The 26,564-nt window shown below is 41.0% G+C and overlaps 1 protein-coding gene across 4 annotated transcripts; it reads right to left on the reverse strand.

Annotated features, from left to right (window-relative positions):
* Nucleotides 1-26,564, reverse strand: slc12a8 (solute carrier family 12 member 8). Of its 4 annotated transcripts, XM_036139499.1 has the most exons (14): nt 26,145-26,564; nt 24,954-25,100; nt 22,491-22,682; nt 22,175-22,406; nt 12,323-12,436; nt 12,142-12,229; nt 10,725-10,812; nt 9,238-9,384; nt 5,470-6,127; nt 5,290-5,378; nt 5,059-5,176; nt 2,339-2,484; nt 2,158-2,218; nt 403-524 (listed from the first exon to the last, which is right to left on the reverse strand). In XM_036139499.1, exons 1-13 carry the CDS (start codon nt 26,277-26,279, stop codon nt 2,183-2,185), a joined length of 2,190 nt encoding a protein of 729 aa, XP_035995392.1. In that variant the 5' UTR covers nt 26,280-26,564; the 3' UTR covers nt 403-524; nt 2,158-2,182. The 4 variants fall into 4 exon arrangements, with proteins under 4 accessions (XP_035995393.1, XP_035995391.1, XP_035995392.1 ...); XM_036139500.1 differs by lacking the exon at nt 2,339-2,484 and having other exon boundaries at nt 1-524; nt 5,470-6,049; nt 26,145-26,560; XM_036139498.1 differs by lacking the exon at nt 2,339-2,484 and having other exon boundaries at nt 1-524; nt 26,145-26,559.

Here is a 26,564-nt window from a genome sequence, read left to right on the forward strand (position 1 = left end):
GTATATATTTAATCAAACTTTTGTAACACATTTGTTTGTAATGCCACAAAAACTATCATGGTGAAATAACACAAATTCTGACAAAATAAGTTTCTATATTAACTTAATGTCAAATCAAATGAACAAATGCTACATTGAGCCCCTAATTATCTCCTGCTCCCACATACAAACGCTCACCTTTTTGTGCAACTCTAAGAAAAGCTCAGCTCTCCTTGATGCCTAACCCAGAAACGACGCGAGCCACTGAACAGTCTTCGCTGCATAGGAAACGCGTGCAGAACGCAGCAGCATGAGGCACGATTCGTGCCTTGAGGTTTTCAGGCGTGACATGGAACTAAGCCAGAGTTCAAGTGTGTCACTGGCACGGCGGCTGCACCATCGTGTCGGCCTGGATGAACGAAGACTGGTGAAAACGGTGGCGAGAGGCAAAGTCGGTGTTTTCCTCCGTCAGTTGCTTGGTTTTGAGCCCGATTCCTGACAGAGACGGAGTCACTACCATCTCATCCCGGGGAGAGCCTCTCTTCCTGGAAGATCAGGAGAAATACGAGACAGATTCACAAACTTGAAAGGATTCTGGAAGAAAGCAATAAGTAAAACCACTAATATCTTTAGTATTCGTTGATATAATATCTGATATGCAGCTTCCTTTTACACTTCTTGCAAATCTGTTTAAAAAGCCCACAAATAAACTGGTATTTGGTTTGTTCTCGTCTACAAGTCGATTTCTTCTTAGGTCACCTTCTTAGTTATGGTGTTGATCACTTGGCATGTCTCAGATCCATACAAGAGCAGTACTGATGTGCTTTTTGGGCACAACCGACTTTGCAGTCCAATCTCTGTAATCTCATAATCAAATTTCAAAGTGTTGCTGAAAATCTGCGTTTTACCATGGAGTGACAAGGTGGGCATAAATGACAATTTCCTGAATTATACTTAAAAAGGCATGTTCTCTTGTCTTTCTTGGGGGTATGAATATTTGTGGCACAGATAACTTCCTAACATAGGGGAGTTTATGCTTTGCTTTAATGTGAAATGGATGGACGGGACAACATTTGCAGATTGAAGTGGTGGTACCAATCTGGCAGAAGAAAGGGAACTGGGGATTGTGTTTCAAGGATCAAGGAATCTCACTTCTCTTGCAAAATAGACTCTGATTGATTGTTAAACCTCGGATACCAGGAGGACCAATTGTGCTGGAAGATTGGACCAGATCCCTACCAAAAAGTAACAATCTTACTTCACAGGCAGGTCTACATTAAAATCATCACCCTTGTGCATAAGTTATGAATCAGAAGTGAAAGAAAATGATCCAGTGTAAAAAAAAACAAACTACAAAGATCAACAGCTGAAATCAGCATCCGTAGGTTACCAATACGCAGGTTGGGAAATAGGGCAAGGAGCTGAGAGCTTGGAGTAGAGCTGGTGGTCCTCTCCATCGAAAGGAGTTAGTTATGTGGGCCAGGAATCTGAACAGGATGACTCCTGGGCTCCTCCCCTTCAAGACATCCCAGGCACATCCCAAAGGCAGGAGACCCAGGCCAGACCCGGAACAGGTTCAAGGGATCAAATGTCCCTTTTGGTCTGGGAACACTTTGGGATCCATCAGAATGAGGTGGGAGGGTGGATGGACGGCTGGGAGGTACTGCACCAAAAGGTACAATTATCTAAGGACTATTTTACACTACTTTCTTGAGGTACCAATAAATGTGGAAGCAGCGTAAGGCTTGATAGAAAAGTTCAAAAGAATAGCCCACTCCTGTTTATGAAACAATTATTAGCAATTTATCAACTAAATTTAACTCACTGAAAACCAAGGCTGTATAAAAAAGGCTTTACTTTAATAAACCTGCAATCAAATGTGAATTTAAACAAAAAGCTAAATCTAAGAATATGCAACAGTATCCACTACATTGAAAGATTTAAGATGTCATTTTATTTTGGTTATAAAACCTGTAGTAACATCTAAAATATCAAATGGTTTATGAGCCAAAAGAGACTTTCCTTAAACAAATCAGTGATAAGTTTGGCTAAAAACATACTATATTGCTGAAATCCTCTATATAACTCAAAACAAATACCATCTGCTTTAATTCAGTTTTACCTTCCCATAAATATAGGAGTAAACATTTGCAAACAAACAATGAAACTATACAATACCTCCATAGGGTACCAAGAATTGACTTCAGCCATCTGAAAAAGCTGAACTGAGCTGCAATTCCTGCAAATAAATCAAAAATAAGAATGGCTCAACTTCTGCTTCAGGGAAACACAGTTCTAATATTTACTGAACTCCAGACTGCTGGTACAGCTCGGAGGCCAGCGCGGTTTCATCATCCACCTGTGGGAAAAATCTTGACACTGGAGCTCGGGATTGTGTGGAGTCAGTGAGCCCGCATGTGTCGTCCTGCACAGATGCAGATATGTGAGAAATCCTAAGCCACAACAGCTGCAAGGCTGCTGGTGTGGGGAGAGTGCAGGGGAAACCTAAAAACAGAGGCTATGACTATAGATAAATATTCACTGAACACAGAATAACCGCATTTAAAGGCTTCCAGTTTTTCTCAAGCGAAAAATGTGTTTAGAGATTCACGTTACATGCATTTCTAATTTCAAGCAACATATCAAAAAAAGGAAAGAGAAATGATTTTAGGTCAAGTCAAACCAAATGGCTTATCTGAAATTTCTCAGTCTACCAAAGGAATGGCACCCCAACTAAAATATGTGTAAAAAACACAAAAATTTAATTAATCTTTAATAGCAAGAGTGGAATCTCTCATTTTAGGAACATCTAACCTTTAATTTGAGAACATCAATTACAGTTTTGAAAATAAAAAAATTATTCCATGTTAAAAAAAACAATTATTGTCTAAAATCTTCAAGTGAGGCACTTTAGTGATGTTCATGCTTTACATTTTCCACCTGATCAGTTTATAGGAAACCTCATTATGAAAACATGCCTTTTATGTCTTCTTGGGTAATAAAAAATAATGTTAAACAGAAGTTATGAAAGAGAACCCATATTTATCTTGACCGTAAACACAGTGAAGACTAGGGTATGGTGCTTTTGTTAAAAAAAAAAGGAATAAATGTACCAAATTAAAAGGTGCAGGTTTTTCTGTGTAAGGGTACCACAGCAATAAAAGATTTATTTACTTTAAAAGAGCCATGACAACAAATTTCCTTTCTCTGAGGTTTTGGGGGTTTATTATGATCTGATCTGCACTGATCAGGCAGCGTGAATGTCAAAAGTGAATACCAAAAGGATCTGCTCAGGGGCGGGCAGCTTTGCTGCTTTGCTCAAAATCGGTCAGATCAGTAAACCGTTTTGAATTCTACGTAATTCGTGTTGTCCAATCAGAGCCCACCATCGAGCAACTAGCCTCCCCCCATCCCCTCAACTGAGGCAGTGGGTGTAAGTCGCGCTAGCATGTCTGACAAGTCATGTCAGACGTTTTGCTTCAAGTCAGACATGACTTGAAGCGAAACGTCTTCAACTACGGAAAAAACAAGTCCAGTTGCTTTGTTTTTTACTTTTTTTGGAATGACCATGACCTTGATGACTGAGAATCTTCACCAGCATAAGCATGTCTGACTGCACCACTGGAGAGGAGGAAGGCGGAGGACCGGAAGCCCCGGATCAGCCTCCTTGTATCGGCTCAAACAGGAGGCAGTCACTGCAGAAGCTGTGGAGCGCGAATATCCAATATTCAACCTAAAACTAACTTCACCGCGGTTCCTAAACAGGAGCGCTGATATGTCCGAGGGTGCTCAAAATGCATGAAGGCTCCGCTCACTCCCGAAGCACAGAAGAGTGACTGAAGTGCTTCTGTACCAACACAGAAGGTGGCGATGACAGCGCTGTCATTGCCCGTAAGCTTATTTCATTTCTAAATGCTGCCAAATGTAAGGAAGGTATGTTTGTAACTAGGGGTGGGCGATATGAACAAAATCTAATATCACGATATCTTCGGGCTATATCACAATACACGATATATATCACGATATGTTCAAATAACCTTGAAAAACAAATGTTTTTAGCCACACAGTGCCTAAAGTTAAATTGCTATATCTCAAATTAACATGTACATTTCATTTGTTTGAATTTTTTTTAACATGTGTCTCAGCTGTGCTGGCAGCGAGCTCTCCGCTACAGTACCACGGTGGAAGTGGCTCCCCGCTGAATAAGTGCTGCGGTAGCCAGCTCCCCGCCGCACCGTGGTCTATGTGGCTTAGTTATTCGGTTCCACCGTGTTGAATTGCGCCTTTGGTCAGCTTGGCTGTCAGCTTTAGCCTCTCCTGTCGGATATCCAGCAACACAAACTCTTAACCAGCTGTAAAAATGATTTTTAACAAAGTGTTGCCCCGAGAAGGGAAGTGTAGATAAAGGGGAAAGTGGTGTGGGGCGCTAATCCGTATCTGGATTGGCTACAACCATCAAGATATGGTTGCAGCCAATCAGAGTGAAATCAACTAGGTAGAGCCCTCTATCATTACCACAACCAACCCTTTTACTGAGGAGGGATCGTTGGCCTGATAAAACAACAAGCTGATGCAATGTTTATGAAATTTACATGTGCAGCAATATCAACTACATCAGCTGGTTTATACAGTGATGTCATGGCACCTTTAAAGCTGATTGCACATTTTTACGAGACGCGTTACATACCTACAGAGCAGTGTTACCAAATGACAAAGTCACGCATACAGTCATATTCAATAAATTAAGGAAAAAAAGTACCGTTTGAAAATAACAACCTTTAAGCAGGTATTAAACATACTTTTTATTTAGATCACATTTCAGTATTGAAATATTTTTTATCGGTTTCATGTAATATTACTAATCTTAAAAGTAGTGTTTTCATTATTTATCAGCAAAAAATATAAATTATTAATACAAATGAGGGCGTTAAAACATTCATCTGTGAATAATTAATCTATATAATGTGCTTACGTTAATTAATTGGGTTTCTGAAACAAATGTACTTTTTCATAATATTGTAGTTCATTAAATATGACTTTAAATCTTAATTGTTTCTACAAGTAAATGAGGTAAATTACCTAGAGGTAGACCAGGACTAGCTCTTCCAATGTAGAAGAAGATCAGAAATGCAACCAGGATGCTGGCTAAAGCATACACCCACTGGATGATAAACATAATCAATATGGAACTCACTGCCTGAAAAAGAAAACAAATATGTTCAGATTATTCCTCATTAACCATAAAGGCATCTGAAAACAAGCCATGGGAAGAGGGAAGCCGTGATTAGCTGCATGCGTTGCGTAATTTACCCCAATGAGAGCAATCCAGTGGTTACACATCTTTGTGTAGAAGGCGTCCCTCATAGGTTGGATTTCAACGTGCTGCTGCTCTGGATTTTCTCCATTACCGGAAAGATTTTTTTAAGGGTCAATAAAAAAAAGACAATAAAACTCACTTCAGTGTTCAAACGTACTCTCTGTATTAGTCACCTGCACTGTGATCGTGACTTTCTGCGGAGGAATCTTGCTGTGCGCAACCCATTCTTGTGTGACGGATGACTTCAGGTTGCTCTCCGGACCTGGAGTCTTCCTCCCCGCTCTGCTCCTTGTTTCCGTCTCCTTCTGGAGCTGAGCTTTGCTCCCCATCGTTCTCGTCTGAGAACACGTTGCTGTTCAGGTCCAGACCAAAGCTGTCCATCAGCCTCCGCTTAGCTGTAGCCTTCCTACCCTGAGATCTGCTGCACAGTTCTTGTCTCAGGAGCATTTTCTCTGGTGAGGGATCAGGGTTGGAGACAGGGGGGAAGATCTGGTCCATGTCCCTGTTGAACTCCAGCAGAGTGCCCTTTCCCCGCGGACTCTCGCCTCCGCTGCCGTAGTTGGGGAGCGGGGATTCAATCAGAGGCCTGGAGCTGTGCCTGGTCGACCGGCGCCTGCTCCTCCCCGAATCCGAGGTCTTCGCTTTCTGCTTCGTCTGGAGCAGGAAGGTCATGGCCACGCAGAAGTAGGAGTAGTCAATGAAGCTGTAGGTGAGCATGAAGTTGATGGTGACGATTGGCGCCAGCACGTTGACCTGACCAATGAAAATGAAGGCCATGGTCAGAAAGCTGGTTAGACAGATGGCCGCCACGGGGGTCCGGTTTGGGCCTTTCTGCCAACGAGACGAAATGAGGCCGTGTGGTTAGTTATACTCAACAACCGATCACTTCAAACCCTCTGGATTAGCCCCAGGGGTGTTTACTAAACGGTGAAAAGTGTAAATGAAACAGTAAGTCAGATAACGCTAAACCCTTTTACTATTTGAGATAGTATCTCATTATTTTGAGATACTATCTCATTATAATGAGATAATTTTTATTTATTTTTTTAACAGAGTGGCGGAAATAGGCTTCCATAACTCTAAACCCAGGGTAAAAATAAACTTTTTTTTTTGTTGTGAACTGGTTAACAAAAAAGACAAAAAAACCAAGAGTTCGATATGTCAAGTTGGCAAACAAGCCAGTTAATTTGGCTTGTTAATTTGAATATATTACTTTATTAATTTGCTTTTGGAAGTATCTTTGAATTAAATTTAATTGAATTAAACTGAAATAACCCAGAGAAACATGTGTTTTAGTATATAAAACAGTATGGGAAGATGGAGACTTTTTATCAATATCTTGTAAATTGCTATAGATTATTTTATTTTTTTTAGATATCTAGGTTTTAAATTTAAGCAGTAAACAGGCCTATGCTTTCTAAGACTTTACGCAAAATTATACCATTTATAAATGTAAAGAAACCAGTCCAAAGAAAGTATTGATCTAATAGAATGTGGCATTAAAATATCATCAGGTAATACAAAAAATGCCATTCTGTAGTGATTTACGTTTTAAATGCCGGTCCTTAGAGGGTTTTTTTAACCGTTTTCCTCAGATCTACAAATATAACCAAACTAAAGTTAAAATTGTGTTAAAATACGCTGCAGTTACAACCAACTGCTGTTTACTCTGTGGACTATTGCTAAATAACAATAATGCATTGCATAAATCTCAAATTACTTCGTTTTGCCTTTCTCCTTGGCTAATCTGACTGATTTGTATTCAAAGGGACGCCCAGAGCGGAGTCAGAAAAATAAACAACACATTTATGGTGTTGTCTAAATTTGGGTTTTACTTCCACTTTAACTTTGAAGAAAAAGCCAACCAGGCAGCTCAAACTATTTAATTGTGCAGGACTAAATCTATCTCCAAGCAGCAACCTCTGGCGTGAACTCCCCCCCCCCCCCTTGTCTTGTTGCACAGTTACAGGAGGACTGTTATGCGCCTGGCGGGCCTCCAGAGCACACAGCAGAGCTGGGTTCTGCCCGTCGCCCTTCCTGCGTTTGTTCTGAGGCTTTGATTTGGGCCAAGATGTCTCAGGCCTCATTCCAGCCTGCTGAGAGAGGTCGAGCGGCGCTGCCATTCAGGGAAGCCCGGGGTCAGAGAGGTCACGACGTCAACGTGACCGGCCGCCGAGTGTGCAGCTGCGGCAGCGTCGGCGGCGTGTTGCAACGCTGCGCTGCTGAGGTCAGTCCACTCACTTCTACTTTATGGAGCCCGAACTCTATAATTAGGCAGCTCTGGAGCCGTTTCCTGCTGAGTCTGAGTACCACACCCCCTCCCATACATCCAGGCTACCCACTTAAGTTACTATATGCCATTCACTGCAGGTAACACGGTCAATGGCTGTTGTTGAAAGTTGAATTTACATTTGTGTGAAACTGTAATGATACGGACTACTTGCAAAACCAGGTTTAGTTTAAAGCCTTAATGATTTCGCACGTTTTTATTTCCCTGGTGGACGACTGCACCTAGAAATAAATCTATTATAACCTCATATTAAAGTTTTCATTGTCACTGTACAGTTCCTTTTGGCAACAACTTGCTTTTCATATTTAAATCCATGTTGTGGCAAGATGAACTCACCTTCTAAGTTGAGTCCATACAATATTTAATGTAAGGTGTTTCCTTTAATTGGGCATAGAGCCAAAGAGTGCATGCACACTTTTAGAGGTCAATAAACAATGGGACTAATGTTGTTAACGAATAAATATAGTACAGACATGGTAACATGAGGTATTTGAAGATCATCAAAATAAATGTATTTTTTTTAATTATTCCTTTCTGTGGCAAAACGACTGCAAAAAGGATCTTTCTTCAATAAAGAGAAAAAATAGGCACTAAAGTTTGAATTTATTTCATATATTACAGATTTAACCTTTTTTTCCACCTCATCATATAAAGTCTTGTGAACAGTTCTAAATGACAGAAGATCGTCACTTTAAACAGACATAGGTGGGTCTCAAAAGTGTACACACAGTCAATTTGTCAGGTTTGATTGATGCTAAAAAAAATGATCATAACTCATTTTCTAACTGTTTTTACCTTTTAGCTTTAACTGAAAATATTAAAAAGGTTAAAGAGAAATTACAAAAAAGTAAAGTTGCCACAACCTGATTACTAATCTTAAAGAAACAACCTTCTGCATGGAACATGTTGTATAATGACTGGAAATTAAAGGGTCTTTGAGCTTTTAAATTAATCCCAGCTCAATTCCACCATATGTACATTTCTCTTATTTCTGTGTATGTGTTTCATATTCCTATGATTTTTAAGGGTGTTGTGTGTAACTATGCAAGGTAATTGTACTGGTGCTGCCCGTCTTGGCCAGGATTCCCTTAAAAGAAGAGAGGTTTTTAACCATAGTGGGATCTTCCTCGTAAAATAAAGATTTAATAATAATAATAATAATAATAATAATAATAATAATAATGTTAAACATGAATTCCACCTGCCTTTAAAGTTTACATAAACAGTGAAGCTCTTATAAAACTATAAAAGTCAATTGTAGATTAAAGTAACTGCTCCATCAGCACACCAAGTTGATAAAATGAGCATTAATAGGGTTATATTGTAAGGAAAATAAGATTTCTAAAAATAGGCTGTAAGGCAAGTGTTGCTTTACAAACTCCAATCAGCAAATTAAGCTCTCTAAACATACTAGATACTTTATAGGTTGTGCTTCTTTAATTACAATCAGATTTCAGGTAAACAAATTAACCACTGATGACACACCAGTGATTTTCCTCTTCGTTTTGTGTGCAAAATATTCACATTTTGTGCACAGCAGTCAACTCACTTGTGTATAAAACATGCATTTGCACTAGATGATCTTAACTGATGCCAGCCTGATTGTAGCTTTTTTTTTTTATGTCTTTCATTTAACCTTCTAACCACCCACCCCTCTTCCTAGGAAGGCGAGGGAGGGGATGACCCTCTCCTGGGCGATGCACTGGAGGATCCTGGGTGCCCCGTACAAGCCGCCCATGCAGGAAGCCAGGGAGGAGATGTAAAGGCCCAGCAGAAAGAGGAAACCCACCAAGGAGACCTGGAGGAAGACAGAAAACAAACACAGGGTGAAAAAGGATGAGGTGGGGTTGAGATCTCATGAAAGCTACGCCCAAGTCAGTTCCGCTGCAGTCGGCCTCTTGCAAAAACAATGGGAGCCGATCACTGATGGAGAAGTCGAGGCCTTCGGCACTTTGTTCGCGTCAAATCAAAGACGTTTTGCCGTCTTTGAAATGAGAAGTTTATGTCTTTGTTTTCAAATCGGTCGTATTTTGCTCTGCAAGTGTTCTAACCTTGTCATGTTACAAACACAATGCTATATGTGTTTTATTGGAATTTCACGTGACAGACCAACACGGCAGCGTGGCACCGTGAAACTGAAGGAAAAGCATTAAGAGTTTTTAAAAATACTTTTAGAAATAAAAATGTGAAAAGTGTGTCACGCATATAAATAAACCCCATTGAATCAACAAGTGGTAGGGAACCCTGTTAATGCAACTTGCAGCTTTCCTGGTCTAGACGCTGAACATGTTGCCCGTTCTTCTTTCCCAAATGGCTGAACCTCAGGTTCTCCTTTTTACATTTCCTGCTTCTGCTGAACAAAAGCTGTGGGAAAGCTTCCCCACGTTTCACAGTGGGGGTGGTGTGTTCAGGGTGACGAGCACCGTTACCTTTCCACCACAAAAGGCATTTTGCAGGTGGACTAAAAAGTTCAGTTTTGATCTCACCACAGCCATTTTTTTTCCACAGGTTGGCCTCATTTCCTATATTACTTGTTACAAACTGAAATCAGCAATGGCTTTCTTTTTGAATTTCCTCCATAATTTGCAGCTGATAGCTTGAACAGAGCCCTCTGAAATATTCAAAGCTTCAGGGATGTTTTTTCTTCTTTTTTTTTTAACTAAACCCTGGTTTAAACATATCAGCGGTATTTCTGAACTGTCTGCTGTGGTCCTTGGTCTCTGTGATGCTGTTGGCTCGCTACTGTTATCTAACAAACCGTTACAGAACAGTTTTATTTATTCTAAGAATTAATCAAACACATCTGGAGTCATTTAGAGAATACAGAGGTAGCTTGTGAATTTGCTGGGTGTTACAACTCATATAAGTCTCTCAACGCCACCATTTAGAGAGAAACCACTCAAAAAAAATTAAATAAACGAAAACACAGATAATGGTCAAAAAGGAACATTTGCCAATCAGAGAAATGGAAAAAGTTTTTCAAAAGCTTTACCCGTTTTGAAAGTACACACAGTTGGGGGCTGAACCGACCACAACAAATGAAAGAGAGCCATGGTGTGACCCCCCCCCCCCCAGCCCGTGCCTCCTCTGCTGGAACGCCTCGCTCGCACGGCTGCATGGAAACAGAGCGGGGTTTACCTTCTCTGCTATCAAGAAGTCATAGCGCAGAGCTTCTCTGGTGCAGATGGCCCCCAGGAGGAAGACAAAGACCAGATACAGGAACCACCTGCAGGTCACAGACAGTACACCGTACCGAATCATAAACAGCTCCTCTCTCTCTTTATTAATACAAAAAGTCAGCCTGAACAAAGCGGCTAGCGTGTATCTCATAGGTTAGAGCTAAGAATCTCTCCACTGAAACAGGAAAGGTTTGACACCACATTGGGGAAATTTCTGGAGATTCCCCCAGTGGACAACATATACCACTATTATACATCATGTATATCCTACATATATATCATAATAAACTAGAATGTGATTGCAAAGCCAATTTATCTCAGGAATTTAATTTAAAAAGTCACAGTAAAGGTTCTTCACACGGAGAGTAATGCATTTAAAACAATAATTCATGTTCATTTTGATGGTTATGGCTTAAAACTAATATCCCAATGCTCAGAAATGTATTACAGAATAGAACTAATTGTTGGTCTTTAGCAGAAATTACAGCGTCGACAGGAAGTAGCATGGAGGCGATCAACCAGTGGCACAACTGAAATGTTTAGGAAGCCCTGGTTGCTTTCATATCGGCCTTCAGATCATGTCAAATGTTGGCTCTGATCTTCGTCTTGACCAGACTGCATGGATCCTCTGTGGGTTTTAGGTCAGGCCAGACAGTGACACCGCTGCCATCAAAGCAGGTGCTGCTACCTTTAACAGCGTTGGCCGGTGCCAGGTCCCGCTAGAAAATTAAATCAGCATCTCTATGAAGCTGGTCAGCAAAAATCAAGCATGGGGTGCTCTAAAACTCCCAAGTAGACGGCTGCTTTGACTGTGACCATCAATGCGGAACAATACCAGCAGGAGAGACGGCTCTCCAAGTCTTCACTAGCTGTTAAAATTTGGATTCTGAGCCTTTCCACTCCTCCAAGTTCTGGCAGGTTGATTTAAAAGCGAAAAGCTAAATAGAGTGAAACAAAGACGATGGACCACTGACCTACGGCCCATCAGCCCAAATAAGATGCTTCTGACTTCATCATCCATTAGCTGTACTTAATGCTCTTCAGTTGGCCGTCTTCTCCATTTTTTGCTGAACTTAGCATGGCTATAACATTTCTGCATATCAAACTTTTCACTGATCTTATGTAACTTTCTGAAAAGCCTAATTCTGGGTTTCCATTAGCTGTAAACCATCATCTTCAAAATTAACACCTGAAATATGTCACTCTGTGTGTCATGAATCTGTAAAAGATTCACTTTTAAGATTTCATTACTGAACCACACCCACTTTTTTAATGATATCCTAACCTATTTGGGCACATGGACAATTAAAGCATAAGTGAACTGTGTTTATGTGCATGTTAAATTTTCGGCAGGGTTCATTCGGTCGCTGCCGTACGAAGTGCAAACCGCTGCCAGGGTTCCCACGGGGATGTTTTGCTCGGGCCGCTGCAGGTCTGAGCTCATGTTGAATCCTGCCATGACCCCTGAGCAGGAACACACAACGCACACCATAAATGTTCGCCAAATAAACAACACCGAATGCGGGTATACTCAATGCGGGTCGGTGGAGCACGCACCTGTAGCAGCAGGGAAGAAGACCCCAAACACCGTGAAGAAGTTTTCTCCGGGGCTGTAATCCGGTACGGTGTTACTGACGAGAAGCTCGGCTGAGTAGCCGACAAAGCCATGCTCTGAAAGAAGCAACAAACAAAAATGTGTCACTAAAGAGGCTTATCAGGCTTGTCAGGCCGAGATCCAGCCTACGGATGCAGCACAGATCCTAATATTCAGAAATAATTCAACATCGTACGGCACAAATAAAGCAAAGGTTTATCTAATGCACAGACCAAACTGAGCTGAAGAGCAAACAGCTGTCTGGCTACTTAGAAAAGAGTGAATCCGGCTAAGAGACTGCTGCATTGACTTGAAAAAGGAAAATAATATTCCATTTTATGATGAACAAGTAACCTTACAAACCCACACAACACAAAAAAACCCAACAACCTACTGTGGATTAGACTTCAGAAGAAAATGAAGCTTGTTCTGACCGAATGACAGCCGTGCAGACATTACTTTTACACGCGTAACCTATGTAATCATTACTGTAGGCAGCGTAAAACCTGTCCCTGATGCCTCTTTCAGCAGGACGACGCTCCCTGCTACAAAGTAAAAATGAATGCTGAATTTGTGTGAGGAGCGCAACAATGGCTTCCAGGTGTTGACTTTGCCTCGAAATTCACCTCTGACTGAGCATCTGAGGGATACGCTGCAGAACCAAGTCAGATTAGTGGAGGCCACACCCTGCAGCTTACAGGACTCAAAAGGATCTTGGTGCCAGATGCACATCTTCAGCGGCTCTAGCAAAAAACGTTTAAATTCTTCTGACAAGAGACAGAAGATCCAAACGCTTTATTCACAATTAGCTTAAATCCTCCCCTGTTCCTTGGGAAGTCAGTTTGAGAATGAATGAGTGACCAATATCCAAACTAAGATCTGAGTAGACGGCAAAGGTGTTTCTTAAATCCAGCCTGCAGCAATTCGTTTTAAAATTAATTTCCTGTGTTAAATTCTATCACAGAGTCTACAAAAAAATTATTAATTTCCTTGTAAACCTTTTACAATGATCCCATAAAGATATAAAGATCCAATAACAAAATTGTGAACATCTAAACTTACAACACATTTACAGCCATTTATTAAGGGAAATTAACTGTCCCTGACAAACCTTGCCCTTTGTAGGGGGGAAAAAAAGTCCCCATTTTTTAAAACAATAATTAATTGTGATAAACCAAATTTTGGAAATCTGAGTCAAGCTTTGCCAAACAATGATTAATTCAAAATTAAAAATGTCACTATAGCTCCTAGATCAACACATTTAAATAAATTCAAGAAGAGATGATAATCTCTGAGGCTTTGTGACTCCAGTGAACCACAAAAAGAGCCAATGATAGGCAAACAGAGAAGATATGGAAAGAAGGTGAATCTTCCCAGGAGTGGCGGGCCTGTCAAAATGAGTCGAGGTACCCAGAGCAACATTTGACTGAATGAAAATAGCATTAATAGTGGAGCAGAAACCACCGCTCACCAAAAAGAACACAAGGAACCCCGGCACATACTCGCCAGAAGACATCCTGATGACCCCCGAGATTTTTGAGAAAAGAAATTATATGAACTGACAGGACCAAAGTGGAAATATTTGGAAGGTAGGAGTCTTATTAAATCTGCCATAAAACTAACAGCATGCCAGAAAAAGAGGATTATGCAGACAGTCAAACATGGTGGTGGCAGTGTGATGATCAGGTGCTCCTTCGGGCAATGGACAAAGTCCTAAAGCACAATTAGGTTAAAAATCAGGACAATCATCTAAACTGGTGGTTCCCAACCCTGGTCTTCAAGATGGCGTGCAGAGAAGGTCCCGCAGTCATTTGAATCAGGTGAGCTGGAACATAGACACATCTAAAACATGCAGGACATGGTTGGGAAGCGTTGATCCAAACCACACCAGCACTTCCACCTCTGAATCACACACACACACAAAATAATAATAATAACTAAAACAAAATGAAGGTTTTAGCACGGCCTAGTCAAAGTCCAGCCTTAAATCCAATTGAGAACTTAAACAGGCAATTCATGTTTGAAACCCAGTGTGCCTGAATGGAAACCATTCTACAAAGAAGAGTGGGCAAAAATGTCCCCACAACAATGTATAAAAGTTACTGCTGGCTATTTTCCCAGGCCTGATACAAGTTGTGGTCTCAAACAATGGTAAAACCAGTTATTTTCTCACATAGTGTGGTACAGGTTTTAAAAGATTTGTCCCTTAGCTATATATATATATATATATATATATATATATATATATATATTTAACAGTATCTTGATGAAGAAATGTTTTTAACTTGAGAAGTTTGTTTAATTTCATGACACGTTTCTGAGTTTGTATCTTAACTAAAAGATTAAAATAAAAATACACTAAAGTAAAAAGATTTTGCACGATAAACTATTACTATTCTGTCCTTTTTCAAAAAAAAAAAAATCTAAAAAACGTGTGAAGTAAACATCACATTCTGTTTTTTTTTTTTGACAGATACCGTGTTTGACATTGCAAATATAGAGAGGTTATTTTGATAAACCACCGCTTAAACATCCAGATGTTTGCGTCACATCTTCGGCCATTCGATCTGTTGCGACACAAGTGAACCAGGAGAGGTCAAAATAAATGGCAACAACAGGTAGTGCAGCTCTTTCCAAGCAGGGCGGGCCCGTTCAGTCTGGACCGGACCATCAAACGAGTGACTGGAGGTCGTTCTGCGTAGGAGGAGGGGGGGGGGGGGGGGGGGGGGGGCTCCGTTAAATCCACACAGCCTGAAGAACCTGCCTGTGTTACAACACCGGACGTTTCCCCCTATGGTTATCTTGCGATGGGAAAGAATGTGTTCTCTCAGATTAATGACATGTTTATCCGAAAGGAAGTCGCCACCCTTTTCAGAAGCTTAGCAGCTTCCAGGTTTTGGGGAGAGAATCAAAGTTAGCGAGAGAGGGGAGTGAGCATGCTTTCTTCTTTTCTTTTTTTAGAAAATGTCTTTGTTTTACGGATTTATGATCTCGATGAGCTTTAACAAGCTGTAAACTCTGGCTCACTCTGTGACCCACTGAGTTCACACTCTGCCTAAACAACCAGGACCTAACAAGTCCAGTGTGTCCGTGTCCACAACAACAGCTCCCCACCCATATTACAACATCCCACTCCAACATCCAAGAGAGTCCGCGACCGCCTGCTCTGGCTACCGAAGGCTCTTTGAAAGGGCGTTTACGTGTTCAAACTCTCTAACCTCAAACACAGAAAGCTTATATATACCGTCAGGCCAGGTGTTGGTCCGAATTTTATCTTTAACTCTGAAGCATGCCAGAAAAAAAACAACAATAGCATCAGAAGAAGAAGAAATAATCAAAGCTACTAACATCCCATGAGGCACAAGGTAACTGATTGGAGTATATTTCATGTTATTTTGCCACCTTATTAACACTTTTTAAAACCAAAATGCCCTTTGAAGAAGTTTGCTTGTATTTATTACGGCTGAAAAACCAGTTTCTCTCATTTTATGAGAGGCAAATTAGAGGGAAAAGTTTAAGACAAAATCAGTATTCAAACTCTGCCTCAAACACGTTGGGTTACAACCGTTTGGACTCTGTGCAAATGGAGCTTCAGAATATGCTTTGAAGTCTTTCTTTTGGTGAAAAATACACCACTGGATAGTGTTTTTAACTATTCATATCTGCTCAAGCTGGGGAAATTTGTGGTGACAAAAAAAAAGGCTCAGTTTCTGTTTCAAGGTAATCAAAAGTGAGACTAAGAGACTAAAACAGGTTAAATCGATCCCCCAGGCATAACTTGAGTACACTTTTAGACAACGGCCCAACTTCTTGAAACATTTAAAAAGGACAAGAAGCAAACGTGAACAATCTTTGTGGCTTCCCCTCCTTGTGAAGCGTGTCGATGTCTGTCTTCTGGACACCTGTCCAGTCAGCAGTCCTCCCCACGATGGTGTCGCCTACTGACCCAGACTGAGGGACCATTTAGAGCAGGGGTCTGCAACCTGTGGCTCTTTCTACCTTCCACGGTGGCTTTTAATAACTTTCACTGCAAATTATATTTTGATTATGGTGTGTTAATTGCTTTTTGTAGCATGTCTTCACAACAGAATGATGCTAAAAGTGCCAGTAATATTTAATTTTAAATCAATATTCTTTCATTATGTTGGAAAATGGAATCTTCCAATTTTTTTTTACATCATTATCCACAAATATCAACATTACTTCCATCCTTTTTTTAAAAAAAACTCAAACTAGACATAAATGGGCGTTTCTTTAACAATGACAAATTTTTCTTACAGTAGATCTTTATCAAAAATTATTTGTTTTTTTTCAAAAGGCCAGGCAACATTTGTGGCTCTAAACGAGTTTAATTCAAGGGGACTGTAGGCAAAATGGCTATTTAGACTGTAAAGGTTGCAGGCCCCTGATTTAGAGGCTCAGGAAACCTTTGCAGGTGTTTCGGGTTAGCTGATGTGACGCCACCAGTTTCCAATACTTTTTCACGATATTCTAGATTTCTGAGACACGGATCATTGGGTTGTCATTATCTTTGCGCCATAGTCATCAAAATAAAACAAATAAAGGCTTGAATTCTGTCACTCCATGTATAGTTTCACTTTGTGTGGCGAGTGGCAAAAAATGTAACTTTTTTCTAAAGAAATTATTTATTTATTTCAATGTACCTGTATTGGTTTCCTCAGAAAACAGCCCATGAAAACCAAACCCTGTAGGTGGCGCTTTGAAGGTTACATTAGCCTCAGTTAACTAAAAAAAAAAGGGGGGTTCTCTCACACCGTAAAGGTTTACCACCTTATTTCCTTCAGTGTGTTCAGCTCTCTACCACTGACTAAATCCCAAGCTTTTATTGACAGGTCTTGATTTGTTTTGTTTTTCTGCTGAGTTTAACAGATTTCAGACAGACGAGAAAAGATACCTTATTTTAGTGTGAAATTATGAAGCATATTTTCAGGTCAAATCTGATGAGATAGTCGCACTTCTTCTGTGTCGAGCATGTGTGAGGGGTTCATCACCGGGTGCAGCATTCCTCGGATGCACGCTGGAATGTGTAGTCGGATTACACGAGCATCCAAGGCCTCTCCCTCTGCTGAGCTGACCTTCCTACCATCCCACCCTGACAAGTCTGGACTGCGCAGAGTACACAGCAGGCTGTGATTTTTACCGAGGTGGAGCAGGTCCCAGTGGGACGACCGAAAACTATATATTACGGTTTGGACCGCAAAACAATAATAAAGAAAAAAAAAAAATGATGTGGCGGTCTCTTGAGTGAACAGACGCTTTAGATCTCTGCTCCGTCCATCTCCGTTTCTCATCTTCCAAAAATGTGGGTGAGTCTGGTTAACACCCAAAACCCCAGACCCAAGGAGCCCATTACAGCTTCCTGCACTGTAGGGGGAACAAGGCTTCAACTGGGACAGGGTGAGGCGTGCTGAGCTGTAATTCATCTCTGGATCGCAGTCAGAGGAGTTTGTGGTTGAACTGAGTGGTCGCGGAGACAATACGCTGGCAGCTTTATTTACCAAACACAAGTCATTTAGTGCACTTAAAGAGGGAAGTGGATTCTCCCACAATCTCTTTTATGACAGAATAATTATAGCATAAACCCTAGGTCCAACTCTACCTGTAAGGTTTGACTTGGTAAATGACCATAGATGCAGCGCAATAATAGACAACATTAAATTCAGTTTATATTAAATATTCACAATTTAAAAACAAAAACGTCAATGGTAAAAAAATATTTAAAATCAACTCCAACTGAAACAATTCAACATTTTGTGCTATTTAGACAGAGGTTTATCATTAAAACAGAAAAAGATGATGTATGAAGGTATTACGCCATTTCTTTACCTTACAAACACAAACTGCAATGGACTGTATTGAGATCTTAAGCGATACAGCAACACAAAATAGCATAGCCTTGTAAAGCAAAAGGAAAAGGGTACATGGTTTTCAAAGTTTTCACAAATAAAAAAAATCGGAACAGTGCGCCATGCATTCGCATTAACCCCCTTTGTACAGATACTTGTACTAAATGGTTGAAATGGAGTTTATTTAGAGTATCAGCGGAATTAGTGTTAAATACAAATGCATGCCACACTTTTAGGATTTTTATTTGTAAAAAATAAATAAATAAATAAAACATTTTAAAAACCATGCGTCATTTTCTTTCCACTGTTCGATTATGCGCCTGTTTTGGTTGCTGTAACATGACAAAATGCAGAACAATTTCAGGGGTGCGAATACTTTTGCAAAGCACCATAGTTGCGTACGATCTACCAACTTATTTTTATCTTGTCAGTGTAAATCCCACTCTGATTTAAAACGTTTGACTTTTGCTTAGGACATTACTCTGCTGACATGACCTGCCTCCTGGAAGGTGGCGGCTTGGGCAGATTCGTCAAACTACCTTAAACAGCGGCACTCGCCAAGCGGACATGTTATCAAACCATGACCACATCGTTTTGGCGGTGGCTCCCATTTCCTTTAGGATGTGCGCCGGCGCTCAGTGAGTTTAGTCTAATCTGGGCCGTCTCACTTTATTAGGGGGACCTGTTGGTCCTCTGCCAATAATGAAATCATCCCCACAACACACAAAGCAGCTTTTTAATTGGAAAAACCTGGAGTAGTTGTTGTGGCTGCTTCTCCCACGGTTCCTCACAGCTGCAATGTGTGTCTCTACCGACTGTCTTTATAAAACAAACTACAGGGTTAGAAGGTTGCGATCAACAGACGTGACAAACAAGTACCAGGTTTTATTGGCACCTGAGATAAAAGGTGGGCTTTGTGTGATCTGACCCGTTCCTGATCACATAGTCATAAGTTTATGTTTAGGTGTGTGGGAAAAGCGTTCCTCATTGACTGGCCTGAATCCTGGAACACGTTTCTCTTCCCACTGCACAGGAAGTTGATAAGCACTGAGAACAGGAAATGTAGGGAAGGACTTCCTGCAGTACAACAAAAGGATACAATCTATTCAACTAAAGAAAACTCCTAACCCACACAATACAATCTCCAACTGCACTAAAAAAATTAATAAAAGTAAAAAAAAAGAAAGGCTTTACATTGTTATTACAGAGGGGCTAAAAGACAGAAAGAAAGTTTATCACTAAAGAAGAAAAACAACCCTTGGGTGCAAGTAAGCTTATTTCAATTTAACTGCACAAATGACACTGCAGCACCACCTACTGGTCTGGAAAGAACAGAGACTCGTGTATAAAGTGAACCTAGTGATACAAAGGGTTCCAAACTTTTGGGTTTTTTTCTCCTAGAAAGCAAAAAAAAAAAAAAAAAAAAAAAAAAAAAAAAAAAAAAAAATCCCTATCCTCCAGACTCAAAGGTGCAAATAAGTTTACGTTTTAACAACTAGTAATCATTCTGCTAAAATATTGCATACAACATCAATTTATTCGTATGATTCTGCTTGTACATCATGTTAATTTTTAAAACGACAAATTCAATTTAAATTTGTTATCTCTGAAAATGCAGCAACACATTTGACGAAAAGCGTTCCTTGTGTTTGTATTCTGTTAATTTTATTTTATGAATATCAACCTGGGGAGACCAGATTCCTCACAATTAATGCTGTCATGTATAAACGACACTGTCAGAAACAGAGATAAAACAGCAATCTCCCTTCTCTGCTCGTCACTTTGGTCCCGCTTTCTGTTAGGGAAAAGTTTTCTTTGACCATTTCTGGATTAAGATCGTGATTTCAAGCATTACTTGCGAACTGAAACGCTCAGTCAGTGGCTCCCACGTGCGAAAAACAAGTTTACCATTGGCATAGTCACAAATTAAAACATATGTTCAATGTGTGAACATTAATAGTAGAAAGTGTTGCATTTTGTTCATCCTCACTTGACTTGCAAAGGCCAAGAAACTGGTAGAAATATTTGCAGTCACTCTGAATCCTGCTTCAGGCCCTTTCTATTTCTATTCAATTCCATGTTGGCATTAATGTAATTTCTTTAGGTGGAAGTTCCATGTAATACAGAAACAGAGTAATGCATATTTATGAGGTATAAACAGAAAAGGATAAATGGTTTTCATTTTCCTTACAAATAAAAAAGCCAAAGACCATCCGAATTGTTTTACAAGTGAACTTTGATTGAACCATTCAAACATATGAATATGCGTTGACCGAAATAATTTCATTGCATCTCTGGCTGAATGTCTAGTAGCTATTCTGCTGGAAGGTGAAGCTTCACGCCAATCTAGAGACTTCTGAGGCCACTAGTAGGTTTTTCCTCCCTGTGTTTATGGTCATCTTCCCATCTTCCCCGTTTCTAATGACAAATGCATCGTGACCCTGCCACCATCGTGTTTAAAAGCGGAGATTCAGAATCACATGTAGTGTTCGTTTTCCACCATACATAGCATTTGGACGTAGAACATCTCACCAGAACCGCTTTTGCCACGTTTGCAGTCACCCCTAGGTGGATTAGGGCAAACTGAACCAGGGACTTCTCAGGGGTTTCTGTTATCTGTTACTGAACCATGTTTTTTGAGATGCTTAAAATATTCCTGGATCGGTACTTGTGTGTTATTTTTGTGTCTCTGCTCTGTCTTCTCAAACCCTGAGTCGGTCGTGACAGATGACCGTTCACACTGAGCCTGGTTCTGCTGGAGGTCTTTTCTTCCTGTTAAAGGAGAGTTTTCCACTCTACCATCGCTACATGCACACTTGGTATGAGGGATTGCTGCAAAGCCATCAGCAATGCAGACGACTGTCCGCTGTGGCTCTACGCTCTTTCAGGAGGAGTGAATGCTGCTTGTCAAAAAACTTGATGCAATCTGCTGGGTTTCCTTAGACAGAAAACTTTTTAACCAATCTGTATGATTTGATTGAATGGAGTTTGTAAAGTGCCATGAGATGAAATGTTGGGAATTGGCGCTATATAAATACAGTTGAATTGAATTAAAGCTTGGGCTTTTGTTTTATAACCTAGCCCTGCTTTAAACCTCTTAAACCTAATGTGGTTGGTGTATCCCTTGGTCCAAAAGATGCTGTGTGTTCACTAAAATACTTCAAAGTTCGGAGGCCCTCACAGACCAGCTGGATTTATACAGATACACAAACTTTATACTTTTGGTGACTTCTAGAGACAAGTGGAGGAGGGTGAACAAAAATGCATATTACTATTTTTCTTGCAGCTACTTTGTGTTGGTCTATTGCATAAAAAAGCTATAAACTCCCATAATATTTGTGGTTGTAACATATCAAAGTATAATAAAACGGTTATGGCGAAGCTCTCGATTTACCGGTCGATCTATGTTCCTACCCTCATCTATGGTCACGAGCTTTGGGTCGTGACCGAAAGAACGAGATCCCGGATACAAGCGGCTGAAATGAGTTTTCTCTGTAGTGTGTCTGGGCTCTCCCTTAGAGATAGGGTGAGGAGCTCAGTCATCCGGGGAGGACTCAGAGTAGAGCCGCTGCTCCTCCACGTCGAGAGGAGCCAGTTGAGGTGGCTCGGGCATCTGGTCAGGATGCCTCCTGGACGCCTCCCTGGAGAGGTGTTCCGGGCACGTCCCACCGGGAGGAGGCCCAGGGGAAGACCCAGGACACGCTGGAGGGACTATGTCTCCCGGCTGGCCTGGGAACGCCTTGGGATTCCCCAAGTGGCCGGGGAGAGGGATGTCTGGGCCTCCCTACTGAAGCTGCTACCCCCGCGACCCGACCCCGGATAAGCGGAAGACAACGGACGGAGACGGACGGACGGTTATGGATATTTTGTTTTTTTCACTTTCACTTTAAAAAAAAATTTTTTTAAATGAATGAGTCAGAGCAAACAGTCGCGCCTAATGGGCCTTACTTGGGTCGAGGTGAGTGAAGGTGCCAATAACAAAGTCCAGCGTGGAGACTGCCAGCACGGCCAGCAGCAGCAGCTGGAGTCTGACGATCCACTTCACACCTGCCAGGTTGATTCCAAGCAACGCCAGCAGGACAGCTGCCGACATGCAGCGCACCGCCCACTGGCTCTGCAGGCCCAACAGCTCGGCCACCGACTCGGAGAAGCCCGTGATGTACATGGCCCCGGCAACGCACTGCGGAGAAGGAGGCGGACGGAGAGCAGTTACCCCCTTCCAAAGAATCCTTTACTTACAAGCGTGACTACGGTAACAACTTACCTGTCCGAACACGTAGAGGAGGCCAACGGTACCCCCCACCCTGCCTCCCAAGACGGTGGAGATCATGGAGTAGATTCCTCCGCTCCCAACACCACAGTGCTCACACACTCCGATCCCAGACATCACCGTCACTAGAGCGACTAAAACCACCATGGAGACGAGGAGCAACCCCAACAGCACGCCAGTGTTACCCTGATGGGGAAATGATGACATATATAAACATGTACAAAACATCTGCTCCCTAACTAATAAACACTTTATGCAATGTATATTGTAATGTTGTTGATCAAATTTAGCAAATAACTTATTTAAAAACATGCATGGTGCAGTTTATCAGCAGAAATGTAACTGGGGCCGGAATGAATGAAAAAGTTAATTAATGTCCCCAGTTTTTTTTTTTTTTTAAAGATGCTCACATTCCTCCTATCTTAGCTTCAGATTATGACGCATATCTGCAGCTCTAATATAAAGCAAACTGCAGACAGGACATGGTGAGCAGGTGTAGAGCCATCAGTCACGCTTAGCTACACTGTTTCCCATTAAAACGCAAACAGCCGTGTCATTTCTAATTGATAAGACGCGTGCCACTCTGAATAAAAAACCCTGTCTTCTAGTTGGGAAACTGCGTCTGAGCTGTCATGGAAGATCTTCGGCCATGTAGCTGTTAATATCGATGTGTTGTTGTAGCTGCATCTAATCGCTAAACATGTTTAAACAGTAATCTTTGAAATTGTCAGCTGTAAAATCTCTCATAAGTGGTAACATCATTGTTACAAAGTGCTTGCTGGCGGGCCAGCTGTACACCAGCTGCTTTTAGACATGATGAGAAAGATTAATCCAAATATTTTTTCCACATAGAGGCTTATATCGAAACTTTCTGTGCCCAAAGATATGAAAAGTTTTTTAAAATCAACTTTAAAAGGTTTTTCCATCATTGTTTTAACTGTTGACTGCAGCTTTTGACACAATTGAATACATAATTGCTGGTCCAGAAGGTGTAGCCCTAGCTTAGCTTAAGTCTGTCAGGGAGGTGTTTTTTCTGTATCCACTGGGAAATGCTCCTCTTCTTTAGTTCCTATTTGTTGTGGTGTACCCCAAGGGTCTATTTTTGGTCCTACTCTTGTTTCATGCATAATTTTTTGGGGGGGACAAGCACTATTTCCTTTTATTAATATGTCAACAACACCTAAATTAATTTCACTTGTATAAGGGCTGTTTCTGTCTCACAGTGGCTTATTTTTAACTGTCTACAGAATGTAATAGATTGGGATATTCAATTCAAATCTATTCTGTTTATAAAACACATAAAAAAATAACCAAAGTGTTCTACAGTACTACACACAGAACAGTAAGAAGAAAAAAAAAAAGAAACTACTACAAAGACTAAGTTGATTAAAATAAAAACAAACCAACTCATAGCGTTTCAAAAAAAGGCACCAAGTGTGTTTTTAAAAGACACACTTGGTGTCTTTTAAGAGAAGAATTTTGTCTTATCTCCGCTTACTGCATGATTTTTCAGCCATGGCTGAAAAGGCCCAATCAACTTAGAGCTTCAGTCTGGTTTTTGGTAAAACCAACACAGGCTGGTCAGCTGATCTGAGGGCCCACGGTGAAACAGAGAAGCAAGACCATTAAAGCATTTAAACCCAAAAGAAGGGTTTTGGTCCTCTGGTAGATGTGTGCTTGTTTGCGTGTACCAGGTAAAAGACGAGCTGCACCATTATGAATGAAATGTAGGCATGAAAAAGAAGCCCTACTGATCCCAGTATAAGGGCTTGGAAGAGTGGTTTGTGAATTATTGTTAAGGCAGACTAAAATCCCCTCTGTCTTCAGGAAATTGAATGCTGGAACCTATCAGCATTTCCTGGCCATTCATGATTGGATGTTGTCAAGGCACTTTAGAAGAGGTTGGATGAAACATAGATTGCTGGGCTTTAAAGGGAAATAAACATGGCTGTCATCTGCACAACAGTGAGAAGAAATGCCATGATTTCACAAAAGTAGCCGATAGAAGATACAATGAAAAGACGAAAGGGACCAGAAGTCAACCTTGAGGGACTCCACAGGGACCTGTCCAGGATGTACTGTACCCTGTCTCTCACACAAGGACCGCTGGAGATATGTGCCCAGCTCTACATTACTTATAGTTAGTCCAAAATACTGCAGCGTGTCTTTTAACGGGTATTAAACTGTAAGATCCTGTCACAGATTAGCAGATTAACACTGGCTGTCTTGACTTCTTTGCATTGACTGTAAGATAATTCTTCTACCATTTAAATTTTTAAAAGTTTTGACAATTTTATCCTTCTTGTCGATTTCAATGTTCTATTTTATTGTACCTTTTCTACTATTGTTTTCAATTATCTTGGGGAAAAAAATCATCATGGTCAACATTGTTGTTTTTAAAGCTGCTATATGCATACAAGTTTCATCCTAATGATTCTGCAACCTTTGCGCACTTACCACCAGGTATCCGGTGCGCAGGAACAGAACCACCCCAAAGATGTTGATCATGCAGGTGGTGAAAACACCGTCCCAGGTCCCAAAAAGTACCGGCTCCCACACAAACAGCTTGATTCTCCACCATGGCTGGCTAGGCTGGTGGAAACCCTGCACATAAAATATAGTTTAGATGCGATTATTGAGGAAACATCCGTCCATCTTCTAAAACATTTGCTTTGCTGACCAAAATTATGTCTTATTGTCTTATTTATTGTCAGTTTTGCGACAGACCAATACCGATCCTTGTAATATGGAAGTAAACAACACAGTTTTAAAAAAGAATTATAGTAAAAATCTTTAAGGTGTGGCATGGATTTCTACTGAGCAGGATGAAAAATCTATCAAGACCTGGCTGTTGTTGAGGACTAATAATAATGCACTCAACAAATCTGGCCTTTATGACAGAGTGGCAAGAAGACAGCAGCTTGTAGAAGCAGGTACTCTGTTCCAATAAAATCCTTTTTTTGTTTGAGTTTTACTTTTGCAAGATGCTATTTGTGGTGGGAGATTTTAACTGCACATCAACACAAGTTAGGCCACTTCCGTGGTGGCAGCATAATGCCGTGGGGATGCATTTATTGGTCAGGGAAGTTGGTCAGAGGTGCTCAGGAAATGGATTGTGCTAAATACAGAGAAACATTGAGAGAAAAACCTCTTATTAGTTGCAAAGAAATTAGGAGTGAATTGGAGGTTCGCCTTTCCAGCAGAACAACCATAAAAATTAAGCAAGAGATCCAGCAGAATGATTTAAATCAATCCATACTCGTGTGTTGGAGTGGGCCAAAGTGCAGGCCTTCAACTGTGGCAAGTCTTAAAAATAGATTTTCACAAATGGTCTCAACCTTGATTAAACTGAATCTATTTAGCAAAGAATTACCCCTGATTAAAAAAAAAATGTGCAAAGCTGGAAGAAAACACCAAAGAAAGATGATTAAGCAAACTATAATGAGCCAGGCACCCTGATTCAAATGCATATTACAATCTTCAGATAATAAATAAAGGAATAGACAAACACACAGACACCAAAAAAAAAAAAAAAACTTCCACGTCACAGTTACGCACTAATTGTTCTGGCAACATAAAACGCCAATAAAACACTGCAGTTTGTGGAATAATAGGTCTTGAGCTGATTTTAAAAATAAAATTTCATACCTGCGCATCTTCATGGAACAGATCGTGAACATGTGTGTTTGTGTTGATGTCAGCGGATCCCTCCTTCAGCAGCTTGGTCCCATCTCCCTCCTGGCCCCAGGTGTGCACATGCCAGCCGACCGGCAGGGTCTCCATTGCCACCAGAAAAGCTCCCTGGTCGACATGAAACGAAATCCTTTGCCGATTTTTTGTTGTTGTTCTTATCCAAACATACGGACAACCGAGAAAATAACTCGACTCTGTGCGTGGGAGCTGCCAGGAGGCCACCGGTGCCGCCGCAGCCTTTCCCCGTGAAACGGCAACAGGTGCAGCAGGAGGTCTCCCGGATGCGTCTGGGCGTGCGCTCTGACGTCACAGCTTCACCTGAAAATTCAGCGAAGAGCGACACTTTGGCTGCACGTCTTAGCGTCAAAGTTAAAC

Source organism: Fundulus heteroclitus, chromosome 7, assembly GCF_011125445.2.
Source record: "Fundulus heteroclitus isolate FHET01 chromosome 7, MU-UCD_Fhet_4.1, whole genome shotgun sequence".
Lineage (NCBI taxonomy): Eukaryota > Metazoa > Chordata > Actinopteri > Cyprinodontiformes > Fundulidae > Fundulus > Fundulus heteroclitus.

Excerpts from the sequence above, each read along its gene's own strand:
- slc12a8 (XM_036139498.1), bottom strand. The coding sequence starts at position 26,279 with ATGGAGACCCTGCCGGTCGGCTGGCATGTGCACACCTGGGGCCAGGAG. Across the intron at positions 25,101-26,144 it reads TGTTCCATGAAGATGCGCAG|GGTTTCCACCAGCCTAGCCA; the intron begins GTATGAAATTTT and ends TTTTATGTGCAG. Across the intron at positions 12,437-22,174 it reads CTTCACTCACCTCGACCCAA|AGCATGGCTTTGTCGGCTAC; the intron begins GTAAGGCCCATT and ends TGCTTCTTTCAG.